The 19,176-nt window shown below is 46.5% G+C and overlaps 1 protein-coding gene across 4 annotated transcripts in view; it reads right to left on the reverse strand.

The window, feature by feature from the left end:
• Positions 1-19,176, reverse strand: part of NRP2 (neuropilin 2) — a 92,096-nt gene that overhangs the window by 60,656 nt on the left and 12,264 nt on the right. For all 4 annotated transcript variants that reach the window (XM_030453940.1, XM_030453941.1, XM_030453943.1 and 1 more), the window contains exon 2: positions 15,801-15,978. In XM_030453940.1, the coding sequence (XP_030309800.1) occupies positions 15,801-15,978 (178 nt within the window). The remainder of the gene's footprint in view (positions 1-15,800; positions 15,979-19,176) is intronic.

Below are 19,176 nucleotides of genomic sequence, written 5' to 3' on the forward strand. Positions count from 1 at the left end.
TGTGTGTTGTGAAGAAACAAACAGCTTTTACATGAACATGTTGTTCTTCAGCTGCCTTCTGACACCCGGGCTCTCCTGTCTCCCTTCTCCTTTCTGGCCAGCACATTGCTATTTACAGAAACTGCCTATCTCTCTTCCACTGTTTATTTTAGTATCAACCTGTTTGAACAACGTGCTACAGCTCTTCTCTATAGGGCCTGGGAGGGAAAAAGCATTTCCAGGATGCCAGGAATCTGCCTTTCCTCTTTGCCACAAGGTCTCCTGTTTGGCCACGGAGAATTGAAAGTAGCTTGCTGGATACAGAATGATCCTCATGTAACTCATTCTGTTCTGCAAAGCACACATTAAGGGGTAAAAACCTCGAAACAATCTTACAGGGAATCAGTGCACTCCTCCACAAAGAAAGATGACCTGGACAGCTTTGGTTTCACTCCTTTCTGGGAGGAGATCAGGCTGAAAGCCAGAAGCAAAATGCCTGCAGACAAAATCCTATCTACACTGGACAAAGCGCTCAGCTCACTGCAGTCACCCAGCCTCTAATTTTGTTACAAACTCAATTAGCTTGGCCGAGGTGAAATCCAAGCAGTCTGGAGAAGAGGTACTCACACAGGAAGAGCATTTGGCCTAGCTGATGGGTGGACACAGAGCTATGTAAATGAAGATTTGTTTCCTCTGCTCTCTCCTCAGCTCCCTATTACCTTCTGACCTCTTATTACCCCGACAGCATCCAGCAGCACCCTGCTTGACCCCACTGACGTCCATCATGTGTGGCTTAATCCCACTGACTCCCCAGGGAGGAGGAACATGGAGGGCAGTGTTAGTTCTTCTTTTAAGTAGAATTTTTCCTCCTTGTTTGTCTATTTGTTTAAACTAGTGTTGAGCAAACAGCAGGGACATTTTGTTCTCTGAATAACTACAGTGAGCTTGCAGCCTTTCCACATCTGAAGCACACATCTGTGCTGCAGGCTACCAATGCAATTGTGAATATGGGACAAAAAAATTAATTTGGAGAAAAAAGGATGTTGGCAAAACACAGTTAATGGAGCAGACTGTAGAAGTTGCCACTTGTATGGCACAGGCAGAGGTTAGCTGCATTCCAGGGAATCACATCTGTTTGTGTCCTCATGGATTATTACTCACCAACACAGTACACAGCTTCAATTACTTTACTGCAATGATCACAGCTTCTGCTGTAGGAAACACACCAAACATCCTAGGGCTGCCCACATGGCTTCTCAAACCACCCAGTGCTGTAGGAGCCCTGACAAGTTCAGAAGCAAATTCTGGACCATGAAATACTTGCATATGGAATGGGTGAATAATTTCCAGTAATACATACGATCTGGGAATATTGCAATCTGCTCATGGGCAATCTGCAAATGGAAAATTAAAACAATGAATCTAGTAAGTAAACCATCATGAAATATTTGCCTCTGAATTAAACCCTGTTTGGCTTCATCCAAGCATCTAACTGAGGTTTCTCCTACTGAAGCGAATACTTAATAAATCAAATGTTAAAAACAACTGAAAAAGCTCTTAGAAAGAGGTCAGGGAATCATTGTTGCCAAATGTAAAATGAATATAAATGCATAAGAGTTCCTTCCCTAGTTAAAAAAAATCCTGGCCCGGGTCCTGTCTTTGCTCCTCATGAGGCAAAATTCTCTTTTTCACATCATATAAAAGGAGTGTCAATTGGTAATTACACTCAGGAAATAACTCCTGCCCAGATGAGCAGGGGCATCTACTTCCTTTCCAGCACAGCAATTAAGGTTTAGATTTTCAAAGTGAAACACCAAGGACATCTGGGCCAAAACATGAAACTTTCAAACTTCAACAAGAACACTGGATAATCCCCAACATAAACTCTTTGGGCACCACATCCTTCAGTGATGTCCATGCCTTGGCCCACAACGAAACAAACTGACAAAGCTCATACTCCTCATGTTGGGTCACTGGCCATGTTAAAATCTAGTCTGACCAGACCTTTGCTTCTGTTCAGCTTAAGCATGGTTTCCAGACTTTGCTTTTCCCACGTGAAAACCATGAAAAATTGAAAGGAAGAAAACCCCACCCTGGGGATGCTTTCTAGTCTTATCATTTTGATGTCAGTTACTAATTGAAAGAAGTAGAATTTTAGGAAAAACTCACACTTGGGGAAAAATCACATAAAAGAAAACAGAAGAGACATGCAGAATAAAAATAGGGCTCACATAACAATGGAACAGTAAAAATGAGACAAAACTAGATGCCAGTTAGAAAGAAACACATCCCAAGTAGTCAACAACCCAGCTTTGAGACAGGCCTGCAGGACATCTGCAAGACAGATGAAAGGGATGGGAAGGAGCACTCCCCACAACTTATTTTGGTTACAGGCTTGAGCATTGGCTAGAAAAACACTGAGTAATTGGACTCCCTGCATTAACATGCCATTTATGTATTAATGAGCTATTAAAATAATAAATACACACCCATAGGGCAGAGGGACCCCTTCCAACAAAGAGCCCCTTATTCTTTGAGCATGTGTAGAGAAATTTTTTAGCACTGCCATTTCAAATGGAAGAGAGGAATTAGTTAAACAAGCATGCGTGCAAATGATGGAATAATCTTAAAGTTCCTTTTCACAATTTTGGGTATAATAGTAGCACTTGCATTTTGGGAAACTGAGCTTGCTGTGTGGAATACCACCCTACTCCCCTCTCTGCAGAGAAATGGATAGTAAAATAAAAATCTCAACTCTATGTGTGGCTTGGCTTATTGCACACTAGGTATCAGACCCTGCTCTCAGGACAATTTCATCCTGAACAGATTGGAGAGCTGGGTGGGGAGAAACCTAATGAAGCTCAGTATGGATAAGTGTAGAGTACTCCATCTGAGGAAGAAGAACACCATGCACCAGCACAGGTTAGGGATTGACCTGCAGGAAAACAGCTCTGGGGAAAAAGACCTGGGAGCCATTGTGCAGAGTGGGCTCCCCATGAGCCAACAATTTGCCCTCACAACCAAGAGGGCAAATGCCATCCTCTGGTAGTCACCAGGGAGGTTATCCTTGCCCTCTACTCTGCCCGGGTGAGGCCTCACCTGGAGTGCTGTGTGCAGGTCTGGACTCCTTCCCTAGTTCTAGAAGGAAAGAGTTCAGCACAAGGCCACTAAAATGATTAAGGGACTGAAGCATCCACCCTGTGAGAAAAGGCTAAGGGCTCGGGCTGTTTAACTTAGAGAAAATGAGGCTGAGGGGGGATATCATCAATGTTTATAAATATCTGAAGGGTAGGAGTCAGGAGGATGGGGCCAGGTTCTTCTCTGGGGTGTCTGGTGACAGAACAAGGGAAAATGGTCACAAACTGGCACATAGGACGTTCAACCTGAATATGAGAAAATACTTCTTTTCTCTGAAGGTAACAGAGCACTGGGACAAATTGCCTGGGGAGGTTGTGGAGTTTAAATTCCTTGAGACATTCCAAACCTGCCTGGATGTGTTCCTGTGTTATCTATTCTAGGGGATCCTGCTCTAGCAGGGGTGTGTGGACTAGATGATCTCCAGAGGTCACTTCCAACCCCTACCATTCTGTGATTTCCAGATAATTACAGACTAGGGCACAGCAGGGTGGGACATACTTACACAGCAATGGCACCCAGACTGTCTTGACCAGTGCCCAGCAATTTGCATTTCACTCATACAACCAAATCCATAGTTTCAGTCAATGTGCACCAACACTCTTGTGCTGGGCTGACCTCTCTGGCATTACCTCCACTGGGCAAGCTGCCATCTCCAAGCACATTTCAGGGTCATTTGTCCCCATCTAGGCACTGTCCCAATAAGCCAACCATAAAGATGTGACAGCAGGATGCAGTATCTGTAACTCACAAGCGCAGTTAATGGAGCAACCAAGTCTTCTTGCAGGGAAGGTGACTGCAGTTGGCTGCCCATCTAGCAGGGGGGGTATTTTCAGTCATTGCTTGAGTAGGAAGGCCAGACAGTTGGTTTGAAAATGTCTCAAACAGAGGTTTCCACCAGGGAGTTTTGAGGCAGGGAGACACAGCTAAAGTGTTTTCACTGACCAGGCAATGGGAGGTTGAGAAAGGAAGGAAAGGTATTGCTTAGACACATTTATTGGAGCCATTTGATAAAATTAAATGGAAAATGTGCAATGCTTACAAATATTGCTGTGTTTTTATTAAAGATTTTTAGTAGAAAGTGCTCTGCTGATGTTAAGAAAACTTCTATCAACTAACTATAAAGCACTTCTAATGCCCATGCTTGATTGCTTTTTCCTCCAGTCAACCCTCTATGTGTTTTTTAGAGGCATTTTCATGGGGCTCAGGCCTACACGCAGCAAACAGTAATGATGGAATTCTCATGAGACCCTGAGAGATGGGGAGGCAGGGAGGAGAAGTGAGTGCCTGGCCCAAGGTCACACAGGAGGTTTGCAGCACAGCCAAGAATAGAAGTCAGCCTTGATTAGTTGGATTATGTTGGGAGGATTCTGGCCTAGATAGATAAACCCAAATTTGGGAATGCCCAGTTTTGATCTGAGCCTTTGAGACCTCTGTTCTGCTTGAGCCCTATGTCACAGTGTCTCAAATGCATCTGCTCACAATAAGTAGATAAATTGCAATTTCAGTGAAATTCAGCAGGTGTTAATACTGGGGGAAGGTGTGGCAAACCTGTTTAGCCAGAACATTGGCTGGTAAATGCAATTATTCCCTTTGAAAAGGTGGCAGGTGGCTTCTTTCTCAGAAATTCATAGAATCATAGAATCAGCTGGGTTGGAAGGGACCTCAGAGATCATCAAGTCCAACCCTTGAAATTGTTATAAAAAGTATAAGGTTTTGTTAATCCTCTAAGAAAAGGCTGTTTCTAAGAGATGAAATAGCAGCTGCATTATAGAGATGGTTAATCATCAGTGAACCAGAAACTCTGTGTTCATTTTGCAATCAACAGGTGGTTGGAATTAATGCCCATTACATGCTAGCTGGCTTAGTCAATTTTTCTATCACCATGCTCTTTCATACATCACCTTCCGACCAAATCCTTATTTCATGGGTGGTTATGTTGTGAAAGACAAGAAAACTTCTCTGTGATGTTTATACAACCTTGAGCAACTGCAGGACATACCCTTCAAAGGTTAAATTGCTGCAGAAGCTAGTGAAGACTTTTAAACCATATTTTTTTATAGTCATGATAGCAAACTCAAGTACCTCTGCTGTCTGATGAAACAAGAGCAATCAAGTTTGATCTTAGCTGCCAGTCCTTATCAAAGTAATTAATTATAAATACAACAGACTACTTTGATTCTCCTCTGACTTGAACTGGTTTTACACATGTGTAACTCATCATTTTAAGGGTAATCACTGCTAATTTATTCTGGCATGAGAAGAAAATCAGTCCTCATAGACACAGATCCTGATATAGAATTATGCACAGACCTAAGAAGTTTGTTATCACACCTAGCTTTAGCCAACTAAACCTCCTCTGCCCTCATTGGAAGCAGACTCCTCACACCCAGATCGGGATGGTGTTAATTGCTCTTCTGTGCTGATGGCAGAGGTAGTTTAAATCTCTCTTACTGACTGAAAAATCATCCAGTCATCCTGTCAAAAGAAAAAAAAAAAAAAGAGAAACAGAGAAAATAACACTAACAGACTGGAACAGGTTATAAAAAAATGCCTTGAAGACAAAAAAATGGAAACAACAAATAGCCTCTATTTATACTCCTTATGTTGTCTGCACCCTCATACCAGCCCTGCTGATAGGAAGAGTCTTTCAGCAGTTACTGTGAACTTATGTGTGTGTAGGGGGGAAATAGGGCAGCCAAAATATATCTTGCAAAGGGAAGATGTAGATGAGAAGTGCTCCAGTGGCAAGTTCTTAATCAGGAGGGAATTTTAGCTCCTAGCATGCTGGTGCCCCAGACAGGAGAGCAGAGGCTCCCCCGTGCTTTGCAGTTCACCCTCTGATGCTGCACGGCCAGATTGCTGTGGAAAGGTGCATTGAATTACAGAAGTGCTCTTATCTGGGGTATGTCTGAAAAACCAATCACTATCTAAGAAAATAAGATGTGCCAATGTACACTTTAAGGGTTTTCTGCAAGCTGTTGTGCAGGAGTTACATATAGCTGTTTAATTTTATTTCAGCCTCCAAAACCCAGTCTAGAAACTCCTCACCCTTCTATCTTTTGCTGCAGGGGCCTTTTGTTGCAAGGTGTCTTTGGTATTCTATGGGGGGGAGGAAAATAATGGTGAAACCAAGAATAAAATATATAAAGCATGTTAAGAACAACCTCCCCTGCCATGGCATTCTGCCTTCTGTTGCTGCTCTGGGGGAACTGAAGCACCTCGCAACCTTTTCATACCCCAAAATGCAGGACACCAGAGAAACTGCATTTGTGCTTTACTCCTTCTGCTACTACCCATCTGTGGAAAAAATCAGACTACAGTTTCTGTGTCATTTTACTGTCACCACTCACAAACACCCTATCACTAAGAGAGAGAAAAAAAATGTACATAATAAAAGATAACCACAAGAGGAAAATTTACTGCTGAAAAAGCAGCAAAGCAAGCAGAGGGCTGAGGGCAAAAGCTCCTTTGCCCATTTTGTAGGGGAGGGACAGGTCAACAGGTTCCTACTCAATCTCCTGATGGGACCCAGTACCTGACAGCCCTGACAATATATAGAAACCAGTTTGGACCAGGCTGACCCTGGTGGCTGAAGGTTTGGGGACAGGATGGTAGGTGCTGATAAGGATTAGGGGACACCCCCACAGCTGTGCTGTGCCAGCTCTGTTGCCAGGGGACAATACCCTCCATGGAACAAGGGATGTCCCCTCACACCTCACTGGCACAGTATCAGTTATGGCCAATGACACAACACACTGTGAAGAGTGGTAATAACTACAATCAGATGACAGCTTTGCAGCTCAGCTTTCCACATATCACTCATTTGCACTGTCTTTTTGCAGCACAAACCCAAAACACCTCATTAGGCACCAACTGTATAAAAGAGATTGTAAAAACACAGTGCTGGCCAGCCCACCCTCATGCTCCTGGCTGCCTATATGCCTTGTTAATGACAAATGGTCACCCCAGGACCAGCCCACCAAGGGATGGCTTTCTGACCCTGCAGTTTCTCAGATACAGTCTGTTCACAGCTGAGCCTTAGCTGATGCAGAAGTAAACAAAGCTTTACCAACAGGGCTGGACTGCAGCCTCTACTCTTTGGGCACTTGCACAACAGTTTGACTGGGCCAGCTTGTAGTAGGAGTGGGTTCTGGGCCAAACAGCACACCAGACCTGACTGATCCCTCCTTGCATGCTGTGTATGTAACATAACATCTCCTAACCCCTTTTCCTCAAAAAAATATGGGCATTTGTAGTTCAACAGCCATCTGGACCAAGCCTTGCCAACTGAGCATGCTCAAAGTCTGGACAGCAGCAAGTGCTGCACCATGCACACATCACACCTTCATCAGCTTTCACACTAGTGGTAGCCTCTCACCTAGGTCTGGGAGGCAGCAACATCTGTCTGGGGTACAAGAGGAATTTGCCACTTGCTGGTCAATACCCGTGGTGTGAGTTCAGCCCTGCCTAGGGTCACACCAAGCAGCCATGCCAAGATGGGAGAAGGAGACAGAGACAAGGGAGAGGGCTGCTGCATGAAGCTGGTTTGTATTCTGGGGACCAGGGGATGGAAACATCCCTGTTTCTCCCACAAACAAGGGCACTGCCACTGGAAGATTTTCTTTGAAGCAACCCTTTGTGTCACCCTCTTGCTCAGCTAGGGCAGTGCATCTGCTTTGTCCTGCCAGCTAAGCCATGAAGTGTTTACAAGCCTCCCTCACCCTTCCAGGCTGCGGTTCAGCTCCAATGCACTGAAGGCAACAGGCTTCTCTCTCAGCGTGTGATCAATCCATTACTTCCTCTGACACTCTATTACTATAGCCTTTACATCTCCAGATTGCAGATAAAAAGACAGACTGAGAAGGGGGACAGGGAAGGGGAGAGGTCTCCTGAGGTGCCCTTCAATTGAGTTGTTGGACATCTGAAGAAATCCCCATCTGCCACATTTAAAAGACACAGAGAGATGTTTTGCTCCTGAACGGCAGAAAAAAATGAAATTTTCACAAAAGAAAACCTAGGAAATCAAGTGGGTCAAAAAACTTCAACAAGATGTACTGAATATAGGTGAATGGCAAGTCAGTCCCCTCTGCTGACAGCTTGCTCATGCCCATGATTATCACCCAAAACATCAGCACTACCAAAGGCAGAACTTCTGAGAGCCAGGTTAACACCTTCCCTTTTCTCCACAAAATAACAATGTAAATGAAACCTCACACTAACACAAAAGAGGCAAGAAGCTGAGTGCCTGACTCAAACTCTCATGCTGCTGGTGTGTGTGGGGGGGTTCCCATTCCTTTTTGGACATCCATCAACAACCCAAGCCCCAAGGTTCCCTGGGGGGGTTTTGACAGCTGAGCATTTCCCTCTGCAGGCTGCAGGGATGCAGCTGAGCACAGGAGCTCCCCAAGCATCAGGGCTGAGGACTGTCTGTCTAAGCAAAGAGATCCCACCTCAAAGAAAAGGGGTTATGCCTTTCCTCACACCAGCCACAATGTCTAGACTAGACTAGATCACTAGATCTAGCAATCACTAGACTGTGATTGCTCAGCAACGCTGTACATAAAGCCCAATAATTCAGGAGGGAAAAAAAAAAAACCTGAACAAAAAAACCCAGGTCGTTCACTTTTTCAAATGATCTATCTGCAAAGCACAAGGAAGACTTTCTATGGAGTGCTTCAACTGATAGATCAGACAGCTGCTTGAAACATCCTAGCTGTGCTTAGTGGACCATGACTGCTATTAAGTTATAAGGAATTTCAGGATCACCAGTCTGTGGTTTGCAACATATTATTACATTGCCATTCAACAGTGCTGTGCAGATTTAAAGAAAACTGAGAACTAGTCTGACTGAAAACATAGCTCCCCTGATTCTTTCAAACAAGCTCTGTGCTGAGCTCTGGGTAGAAGCAACCACAATTTTTTTCAGTTTTCAGTCTGCTCTTTTCAGTCTATTCTTTTTTATTTTGCATTAATATTTAATTGAAGAATTCATACCCAGGCAGAGAAGGCTGGGAATGAACCAAACATCATCTGCAATGCTCTGACCTGCTCCTGTGTGATGCTGCTATGCAGCAGCCTTGGAAAGGGAGTGTGCAATGCACTGTTGTTACCCAGACTGGGTTTGATGCTGGCAGGTGCCCAGGTCTTCTCTTCTTTATAGGCTGGGAAATTTAAAGTGATTTGTCAAAGCAGGAACAGTAAATTAACAGCAGACAGGGGCAAGAACCTGAATCTCACAACTCCCAGCCCTGATTTTGCTAGTGAGTCTGCCAATCCTCTGTTAGAGACTGACAATAGGTATGATATCCATTAAAAGGCATCATGTAGCTAAGGCAGTTACTCATTAAAAGCCCAGATCAGAAATCAAGGTAAAACATCCTGCTGCTTCTACAGGCTTTTGCATCTGTCCTTAACTCAAAAAGGGTAATTCTGTCACTCTCCTTATATTCACTAAACCTTCTAACTTCTACATCTAGACAGCAGACATACGACATGGAAGAGCACTTCTAACCAGGCTGTGTTGGTTTAAAAAAAACGACCAAGACTCGTATCTCCCCAGACATTTAGGCTCCTGAGGCCCAGCTGTTTGGAATGTGTTTCCCTGAATGGTATCACCAAGAGCAGTGGAACACTGTTGCAAAGACAGCCTTGGGCTTTTGCTGACAGCATGAGCATCTCAACACCGTGGTTATCATCAGGCCATTCAGTGGGATTGCTCTACTGCTGTTCTATGGCACCTGTTCATCTGTTCTAAGCAGGATGACCAAAGATACAGGGTCTTAGAGCTGGAGCATGGCATGCACTACATCCTTGTAAAAGCTACAGGTCTCTGACACTTCCAAAAGTGACACTTCTGGATTCTGACCACAGTTAGAGAGGAGTCCTCACAGCCAGCCCTGTGTTTGCTGCCTCCTCAGATGCTGTGGGGGACCCAAGGGTCCCACTTCCTCCCTTGCTGGTGGCAAAGTCTGAATAAGAAGCGAGTACACTACTGGCTCCTCCTCCTCGCTAGCAGGAAGGAGGGGGAGAGGTCTCTATCTCTAATGCTATTGTTCCCAGTGTCACCAGATGGCTCTGAATTTGTCTTCATGCCAACAGGAAACAAGGTGCAAAATCAGATCTGATTCCTATGCAGCGGATGTTGATGAGCTGGCGGGACTTAAGGGACCCCAGGAGAATGCCTGTGGGGTCATCACCTTTTGCAGAGCCTGGACTTGGCCTGTTCTCCCCCAAGGAAGAGGCTCTAGGGCACTGGGAAGCAAAGGCACTGAGCCAGCAGAGAGAGTATAACAACCTTGAGCTGGTAACTTCCGTGCTGGTCTAACACCATCACAACTAACCTTGTGATGTTACATTTTGGAAAATGACCTGGGCTTTGCCCAGAATTATGAACCATACAGCGGATGCTGGACAGAGTTAAAAAACAGAAGAAGCTCATTTGAAGACAATTTGAGCTGCAGTGTCATGTTACCCAGACTGAAATATTTCCTGTACATTAGAAATTTTGCTTCTGGCTACCCATGCCACAAATGTATGAGCAAGCAAATGCCTTTCTTGACATTTCATCTTTGACTTCCTCTCTGCAAAATTAAAGCTTGGCTCTCAGTGCTGCAGGAGATGCAGTCACTTCCCCTTGTGTTCCAGCAAAGAATCCTCCCCAGCCCTGACACTCTTTAGTGCTCCAAATGTGTTTCTCTTTCTTTAAGCATTTTCCAAATCTCAAGAAATGCACTGTTTCTAAAATATTTATTAATAAGCTACTTATGCACACTTTACTAATCAGCTGACCATAATTGCTGTCTTGTCTACTCTTTCACTGATGGAAGCATGGCTTCTTGCAATATTTTGTTCTTGTTTGAAGGAGATCATCAACAGAGCCAGGCTGAAGGCTGCGGCCACAGCTGCCTGCTGGTCTGTGGGCACTGGGGGCAGCTGCAGCTTCACTCACTGCCTGAACCAGGGACTGGAGCCAGGACCTCAGGAGGGAAGCAGAGCTGTTTTGTTCCAGTACTCAGCTTCTTGGAAGCACAGGAGATAGCCATGCTGCCACAAGAGAGAGGCCTTCACTGGATATGCAAGCCTGTGTGCCCCTCCACCCTTTGTAATTTGACCAGGGAACACCAGCACGTTACTGCCACTGTCCCAGGGCACACAGAACTCTGCAAGATGGGGGTTGGGTGGATGGTGTCTTCCCTTGCCAAACCTTGGGTCCCTCTGCCCTTCAGGCTGGGAGCAGAGGCATGTCCTGCCATGCCTGTCCAGGCTCCAGCACACACCAGGATAAACATTGGTTCAACTCTCTTGACAGCACCACAGTCATTATGAGACCACTGTGATAACTGCATACATTTCCTCATTACAGTGGCCTCAATTCCTGTTTCTGGAAACCCCCAGGGCTTGACATGGGGTGGCAAAGTCAGGAGGAAGAGCCAGACTGTGAAGCTCCAGGCTATCCCCAATTTGTCAGCTCCTGCCTCTTCAGGAGCCCCGGGCTTCTGCAGAGACCTTTGCCAGCGCTGGGCATGTGCCACCAGAGGGGGCTGCGAGCCACACAGCAGCAATCCCCCAAGTTCTCCCCAGGTACGGATGCTACAGATGACAACCCAGTTGCAGCTTGTGTCAGAAAGAGCTACAGAAAAACCCGCTGGTAGGGTTGTTTTTTTTTGTTGTTGTTGTTGTTGTTGTTGTTGTTTTTTTTTTTTTATAAAAAAAAAAACACACTTTCCTCTGGTGCAGATACTATGGCTTAGGTCTTCTGCTTGCAGAGGGAGCAGGAGGCATTCTGTCACAGTCCAGAGGCAGCAGGCCCCTGCCATGGGTGTGCAGCAGCATCCTGGCAGGCAGGAGCAGCTCTGCCCAGCCTAATCCTCTGGCAGAGGCAGCCAAGTGCATCTGAGGCTGGTAGTCAGTAGCCAGTTTTGGGAGGATGTTTCTAATGGTCCAAAGAGAAGGCCAGAAGTGAGAGACAGACATAAATGGAAAAGGTGGTTATAAAGGCAGTGATTCACAAAGACCTGAGGTTTCTGACTTGGATTTTCCAAGCAAGCAGCACAGACAGAAAAGCAGCAATTTTGAAGGATCAGACAGCTTGGCTACAGAACTGTGTAAGCTAGGGGACAGCCACCCCTGTTGCATGCCTATTTGTGATACTCCTGGGATCACAAATAAACCCTGGTATGCAGAAGGCTGCCCAGCTACTGCCATGACATGTGAGCTGGGACACCTTGCTGCAGCAGCAGCAGCATTCTGTTTTCCACTGGATGCCACTCGTTCAGAGAGCAGATTCTGATGGTGCAGGGCTGCAGTGCCCAAGCAACAGCTGTGCTTGCAGCACAGAGAGGAAGAAACAAGAAGCAGACAAGCTATGAGGCTTACTTCTGAATACTTTGGCAGATCTTTTAGCTGAGCATCAAACTTCCCTTTTTGGCTCTGCCATTACTGCTCTGGCCCCATGGCTGCAGGACAGCACAAAGAAGGGCCCAGGTCCCATGCTCCCTGTCACAATGTGCCCACCCCCCGGCAACAGGGATCCTCCCTGTGCTGGTGCACAAGAGCCTCAACCAGCAGAAGGCAAATTTTCTTAACCTGAAGTGCCTTCCCAAAGGACATGGCTTCCTCATAGCACAGATGAAGCACAGAGAGAGAGAGAGAGAGGAGTACGTTCTGGGGCTGCAGTTACAACAAATTACTCTTTCCATGATGTTGGTGTAGACAGTGGAACTTCTCAGTGCAGCTGGACACAGTTGAAAAACAAAAGCCCAAATGTGCCTCCAGAAAAACAACAGCAACAATCAGCCCTGAGAAGCTGTCCCTGGCTGCCATCCCCGCATCCATCCTGGCTCAGGCTCTCACCTCCAGGCAGTGAAGTCTGGCTGCTAAAACTTCCCCCTGCAGCCAGTTCTTGCTCTGATGTCTGGGCAGCACCAGGTATGCAGACCCTTTCCAGCCAGCTGCCCTGTGAGGGTGAATCACTGGCCTTTCCACAGAGCTGCTCAGCGTGCCAGGTACTGAACAAAACACAGGAGGAAACGCCTCCTATTCCCAAAGGAACATCTAAAGCAGATACAACGAAGGCTGTAAAGCACACAGTAAAACTAAAAAGAGTTTTGCAGATATTTTTCTAGGCCTTAGAATGGGTTTCAGGAATGTAAATGTTATGCTTTAAGAGGGAGAAACTCTAGCCTAATAAGGTAAAACAAAATGTTAAAGACCTACGCAACAGAGTGGGTTTATGGTGTTTATCTCTGGCAGATGGAAGCAGTGACAGCCCCCCTCGTGCTCTGAGAGCTGCCAAGTAGCAATATCAGAGTAGGAGGATCCATGTCTGCCCAGAGACAGAGTGCCACGATGGGGTTTGTTAGCTTGTCACCTTTGTGTGAATGGGCTCTATATCAATGATCAGATGCCAAAAGAAGGGCTCTGCCCTGCGTTTATGGTTCTTTGATGCTGAACTCCTGTTCCTGTTAAGGCTCCCACCTGCAGCTGCAATGAGGCTTTTGTTTCTTCATAAAATACCATCTGACACTTGGGTGAGATTTCTTACAGATGGTCACCTACTAGTTCTGCTTAATGCCTAAGCATTACACGGTGCTAATTATTGTCTCCTTCTGGCAGGTCACTTAGGAAAAAAAACTTTCCCTCCTATCAATTTATTTCAGGCAGACTTTATCATGTAATGTTTTCATTGGTTTGGTTATGCTTCCTATCCACCACTGCCCATGGGGTTCTTTCAAACCTATTACTTTACAGTGTTGACTCTGAGGAGGTGGCATCCAAAAGTCAGCTCGACTCCCAGCTCACATCTGGGGCCAGCAGATGCCTGGCAGTTCAGCACTGCAGCTGAACCCAGTTTTATCTGCACACAGGTGACAGCTGAGGGGACAGAGGTGCAAGCAAACTTCATTTCAGGAGAGGTTTGAAGTTAATAACTGGTTTCTAGAGAGCAATGTTACCTCAGGAGACAAACTGAATCAGAGACTGACAAACCATCCACCATTTATGTCCCACATGGGGGACGAAACTCCTCCTCCAGCACAAACCTTTCTGCTTTACTAAAGGCTCCCTGCATACACACACATCACAAAGAGAAAGGGCAAGATCACATAGCAGCCATCAGATCTGCCATGGTAGAGTTAAAAGCAGCAAAGGGACAACGTCTTCAGTACTCCTGGTTGACACATGCAGCTGGCAACCAGATCCTCACAGAGGGTCTCACACAGGCAGCAAAACATGACAAAATTTTCCAAGGTGCCCAGAGCTAAAACTGACACCTCCATACACGTGGAGGAAAAGGCAGGTGCCCAGGGGGTTTCTGGCTCTCTGACCAACCTGGCTTTGTTTGCCCAAGACCTTGAAGAGGCAGAAGCTGAAGTTCCTTCTGCCCAGCTCAATCCCTACCCTGCACACAACATTTCCCTGCCTGATACATACTGCATACTCTGCTGACTGCAAATACAGGCCTATAAAACTTTTACTACTGTGAATTCCATTAGCTATGAGAAGTTAGTAATAGTCAACCTGTACAAGCAATAATAAAATTGATAGAAACCATCATTCTCATGTGCACTGCTGAGGCCATCTTATGCCCACATTAAGCCTTTCTCTACCTTACTCTCTCTCTAAACACAGGCCTGATTCTGCAAAGTGTTAAATGCTTTGCACACACATTAACTTCAGGGAGAGTTCATCGTACTCAAAGCCTTATTGGCCTAGGCTTTATCTCTAAGGGGTTGATGAGATCCCCAGTGGCATCAATCAGCACATCTTCATTAGAGTTAGAGAAGCTACACTGATTTACAGTAGCCAAGGATCCAGCTTTACACATCAGTAGAGCTTCAGTACATCATCAAATCCATGCTCAATTCTTTGTTCTCCACAGGACTGCTTCTACAGCCCCACAAATGCTTCTCCTTTTTGCAAACAGTTTCCCTCTCCATATATAACCCCCTTTTAATCAACAGGATTACTGTGTCTGGCAAGACTGCTGTGTGAGGCAGGTTTTAGGAGACTCCAAGCTCCTTCACAGCTCAGTTATCCCTGTAGAGGCTATGGATTCCAGATTAAATGCACAGGTTTATATGTCTGCTGAGACCATGTTATTAACTCAACCTTTTATGGTGCCCTTTGATGCTGTTAATTATTTTTCACTAGCTGTTAATTGTTTTTCCCAGACATCTAGTTTCCAAGTCTCTTAAAAGAAAAGATTAAAAAAAAAAAAAAGTTAGCACTGTGGACAGTCAAATTCAGCCCAAACAGCTTGTACTCCCACACCCCCAGCCCCACATGGCCCTAGCTCCAGCTCTAGGGCTCTCTATGCCATACCTCTGCCTAGTTACATGCCAGGAAATTGCTCTGCTCTCCCAGCACACTTAAAAGGACACTGAGGCCACTTTGACAAAGAAAAACAAGCTGCCTTTTATCCCAAGTCAAACTCAGCTTGAAAGCCAATGAGCTCTTCACTATCAGGTGGTATCAGGCCCAGTTAAGAACCATCAGTTCAAGCAGCATCTTACAACCACCCCGTTGGAAGAGGCACTGTTGCCACTGAAAAGCAATGAGACAGAGCACTAGAAGGGCACCAGGATGGTGCTTGTTTTCACAGGCAAGGAGGCATGAGGCCCACACTGCTAGGCAAAAATGGAAAGAGGTGACTCAGTAGTAGAAAGGAAGCAGAAGGCTCTTACTTGCAGTCATGCTTTTCAATTTCAAAGTGAGGGTTGAAGTTGAGGATGATCTTCTGGTTGGCTTCAGGTGCGTAGATGACCCACTCACAGTTCTGGTGGGAGGGGTAGTCATCAGGGTACCCCGGGGAGGTGATGTACCCAGCATCCTTGGAGTTCAGACGGCCCCCACATGGTTGAGCTGCAGAGACACAGAAGGAGAGAAGACATTGAAGCAGGTTCTGGGCATCAGCCATGCACAGCTGGTCCCTCTGGGCAACTGCTAGGGGTGCTCTGATAAAGGCCATTCTCTGGGCAGTTGACATCTGTTTGGTACTCTAATATTTCATATTAATCTCTGGGCAAGGGTAATTATTCTACACAACAGATTTACTCCGTTTCCCTTCTGCCTCCTACCATGCTTACATACCACACTTCACACAGATCAGAACAGAGAAATAAATGCTCTCAATGAAGCAATTAGAGAACCATAAAGTAAGAGAGACTGATATCAGATAGTCTGGTACTGCCTCATTTTATCCCTTCTTTTGCTTCTTTAGCAAGCTGCTCTGTAGCAGTCTCTCACAGCTTGTCTTGGGTTAGCACAATGGTGTTCTGGAAGCAGGGAGGCCACAGGGGTGAGAAGCTGCTGGAAGCTCCCCTGGTTCCAATCCCTGCCCCACCTCTGCCAAAGGCCAAGCAGATATGGGAAGCTGGATGTGCCTCTGAGAGTAACATATTCAATAAAGGGAAAATGAAACTGCAAAAATAAAAAAAAGACCTGCAGAGCAGAGTAGAGGATGAAATGAGAGAGAAATGCCAGAGAAAAGACACCAAGGTCAGTGAAGAAGGAGGGGGAAAGGAGCAGAGATTTCCCCACAGCCCATGGTGAGATGGTAGCTGTGTCCCTGCAGCCCATGACTGCCTGGTAAAGCAGTCCCTGAAAGACCACAGTGGGATAAATGTGGATTTGTAGCCTCTGAAGTGTCACAGGTGGCAGATGTGAAACAGCAGCCTGTGGGGGATTGCAGAGAGGGGCAGATGTGGATCTGCAGCTGTGGAGGACCCCGTGTCAGAGGAGGTGACTGTTCCCAAAGCAGCTGTGACTCTGTGGGCAGCCCGGGCTGGAGCAGTTCCTGAGGGACTGCACCTCCTGAGAGGGACTCATCTCGGAGGGGTTTGTGAAGGGCTCTCACATGAGAGGGACCCCGTGTTGGAGCAGGAGAGGAATGTGAGGAGTCCTCCCCCTGAGGAGGAAGGAGCGGCAGAAATACCGTGTGGGGAACTGACCCTGAACCCCCCCTGTATCCCCTGTGCCCTGAGGGGGAGGCAGCAGTGAAGGGACCCAGGCCCGGGGAGAAGGGAGGGGTGGGGGGGAAGATATGATCTGGTCATGTTTTCTTTCCTCCTTGTAGATGAAATTAGGGTGGGGGCTTTTTTCTTCCCGAGTTGAACCTGTTTGTTTTTTGGCCATTACTATAATTGATGAATTAAAAACTCCCTATCCCTGTCTCCATTAAGGAGCCTTTGGGTGGATTTTCTCCTCCCTGTCCCACAGTGGGGTTGGCAGAGTCCTGGTTGGTACCAGCTGGGCCTAAACTGTGACACAGCTTTCTTGAGAGACACCAAAATTTGGGTGTGTACGACCCTCAGTACAGCTGCAGGAGTGCAGAAAGCTTGGCTGGTCCCAAGGAAGAAAACTGAGGCACAGTGGGGTTGATGTCAAGCCCAGGCTCACCCACATGGCTGGTGGCAGAGCTGAGGACAGCCCTTCTCTACTTGCTGCTCTCTCCGTCCCCATTTCCTGCCTTTCTACCACCCCATCTTGGCAGACTGGCATACTACCTCCTGACACAGTTTAAGCTATCCCAGCTGTTGGAACGCAGACCTGGATAGCAGCAGTGGTGGTGGTTTTGTGGGGCTAGCCCACAAATGGCTGGCAATGGCTACGTGGTAAGCTGAGGAAAGGCTCTCAGTTTGGGGTCAGAACAGGCCCTAGAGGGTGATTTCATCTTCAAAAAAGCATTTAATCTCCCAAATGACACAAATCAAATTTCTTATTGCATTACTTGCTGGGAGGAAAAACTGCACCACGGGGTCAACTGATAATGCACTGCAAATTCCCCCAAAAGCCTCTTTCTCCATGGGGCGCCTATTGCACTCCTCTTGATGTCCTTTCTCCCCTGCCACTGCCCTGTCCCAGTGCCACAGCATTGCCTCGTCACACCCAGCAAAATGGGCAGAAAACAGCAAAATGGACAAAACTCAGCAAAGCCCTAAGCCCCTGCACAGGGCAGGCCAGCAGGCATAAAGGGTGACCCTAGGTCCCTGTTGCAAAAAGGCTATCCTCTCCCTGACAAAAAGCCATGGGGCACAGCATAGCATGGGAACTCAAACCCCTCATGTGTTTTCCCTATTGCAAGTCTGTTCCCACAGTCATGCAGGGCTCCAGTCCTGTTGGAGGGTGTGAGGGGGCTTTGCCAGGGCCCACGTCCACACACCTTGCAATGGGGCCTGAGACCATCCCGTGCTCCCTAGGGAGCCAAGGCACAGGAAGAACATCACCCTGGGTGTAGGAGAGTAACCAGTCATAACCTATCAGCTCTGTGGGATGAGGGTCTTCCCCACTGCCCTGGCCCTGAGGGCTGTCCCTTCTGCAGTGGCACTTGCTGCAAAGCCCCAGGAAAAGCAGAACACTCCAGACTGCCCACTCTGTGGATTTGTCTCTGTTCCTCTGCCATGGGGTCTGCCAGGCACCTGAGGGATGCCCCCTGAGGGATGCCCCCACAAGTATACCCATCCTTGGTAGGGAAATCCCAGCCTGCTTTCAAACTTCCTTCTTGCCAGAAATAACCTGAGCAGGAGGAGTGAGGTAGGACGCCTTAGGGGTAATGTTTCCTGGAAAAAACTCACTTTGAATAAATAACTTGCTGCCTGCAAAAAAATGCACATTCCCTGTGCAGGAACAAGGACAGTAGGAGAGCCCTTTGTGAGGAAGGGAGACTTCCTTCACCATGAAAGAGCACTGTCAGTTTCCCCCATGTTTTGTCATTCTTCAAAATAACTTTCTTCTCAAACACCCAAAGGCAGCTCTGCAGCCTTCCCTTTTTTCTTAAAATAATCTTTGAGTACCCAAAAAAATATGAGGGGAAAAAAATCACAGCAGTGCCACGGGAAGAGCTGAGAATACCAAAAAAACATCTGGTTTTGTTCCACAGGACAGCTTGCTCAAAACACAAACATTCACAAACCTACATTCTTCCACAAATCTCCTCTCTCAGCAAGGCACATTTACCCACATACATGTCTATGTGGGTTTGGGGGAATTGAGAGAGACATTCACAGGGAAGAAATTCATGGACTTGTTGACATCCATGTAGAAATAGACGTGTAGTTCACA

This window comes from Calypte anna, chromosome 7, assembly GCF_003957555.1.
Source record: "Calypte anna isolate BGI_N300 chromosome 7, bCalAnn1_v1.p, whole genome shotgun sequence".
Classification (NCBI taxonomy): Eukaryota; Metazoa; Chordata; class Aves; order Apodiformes; family Trochilidae; genus Calypte; species Calypte anna.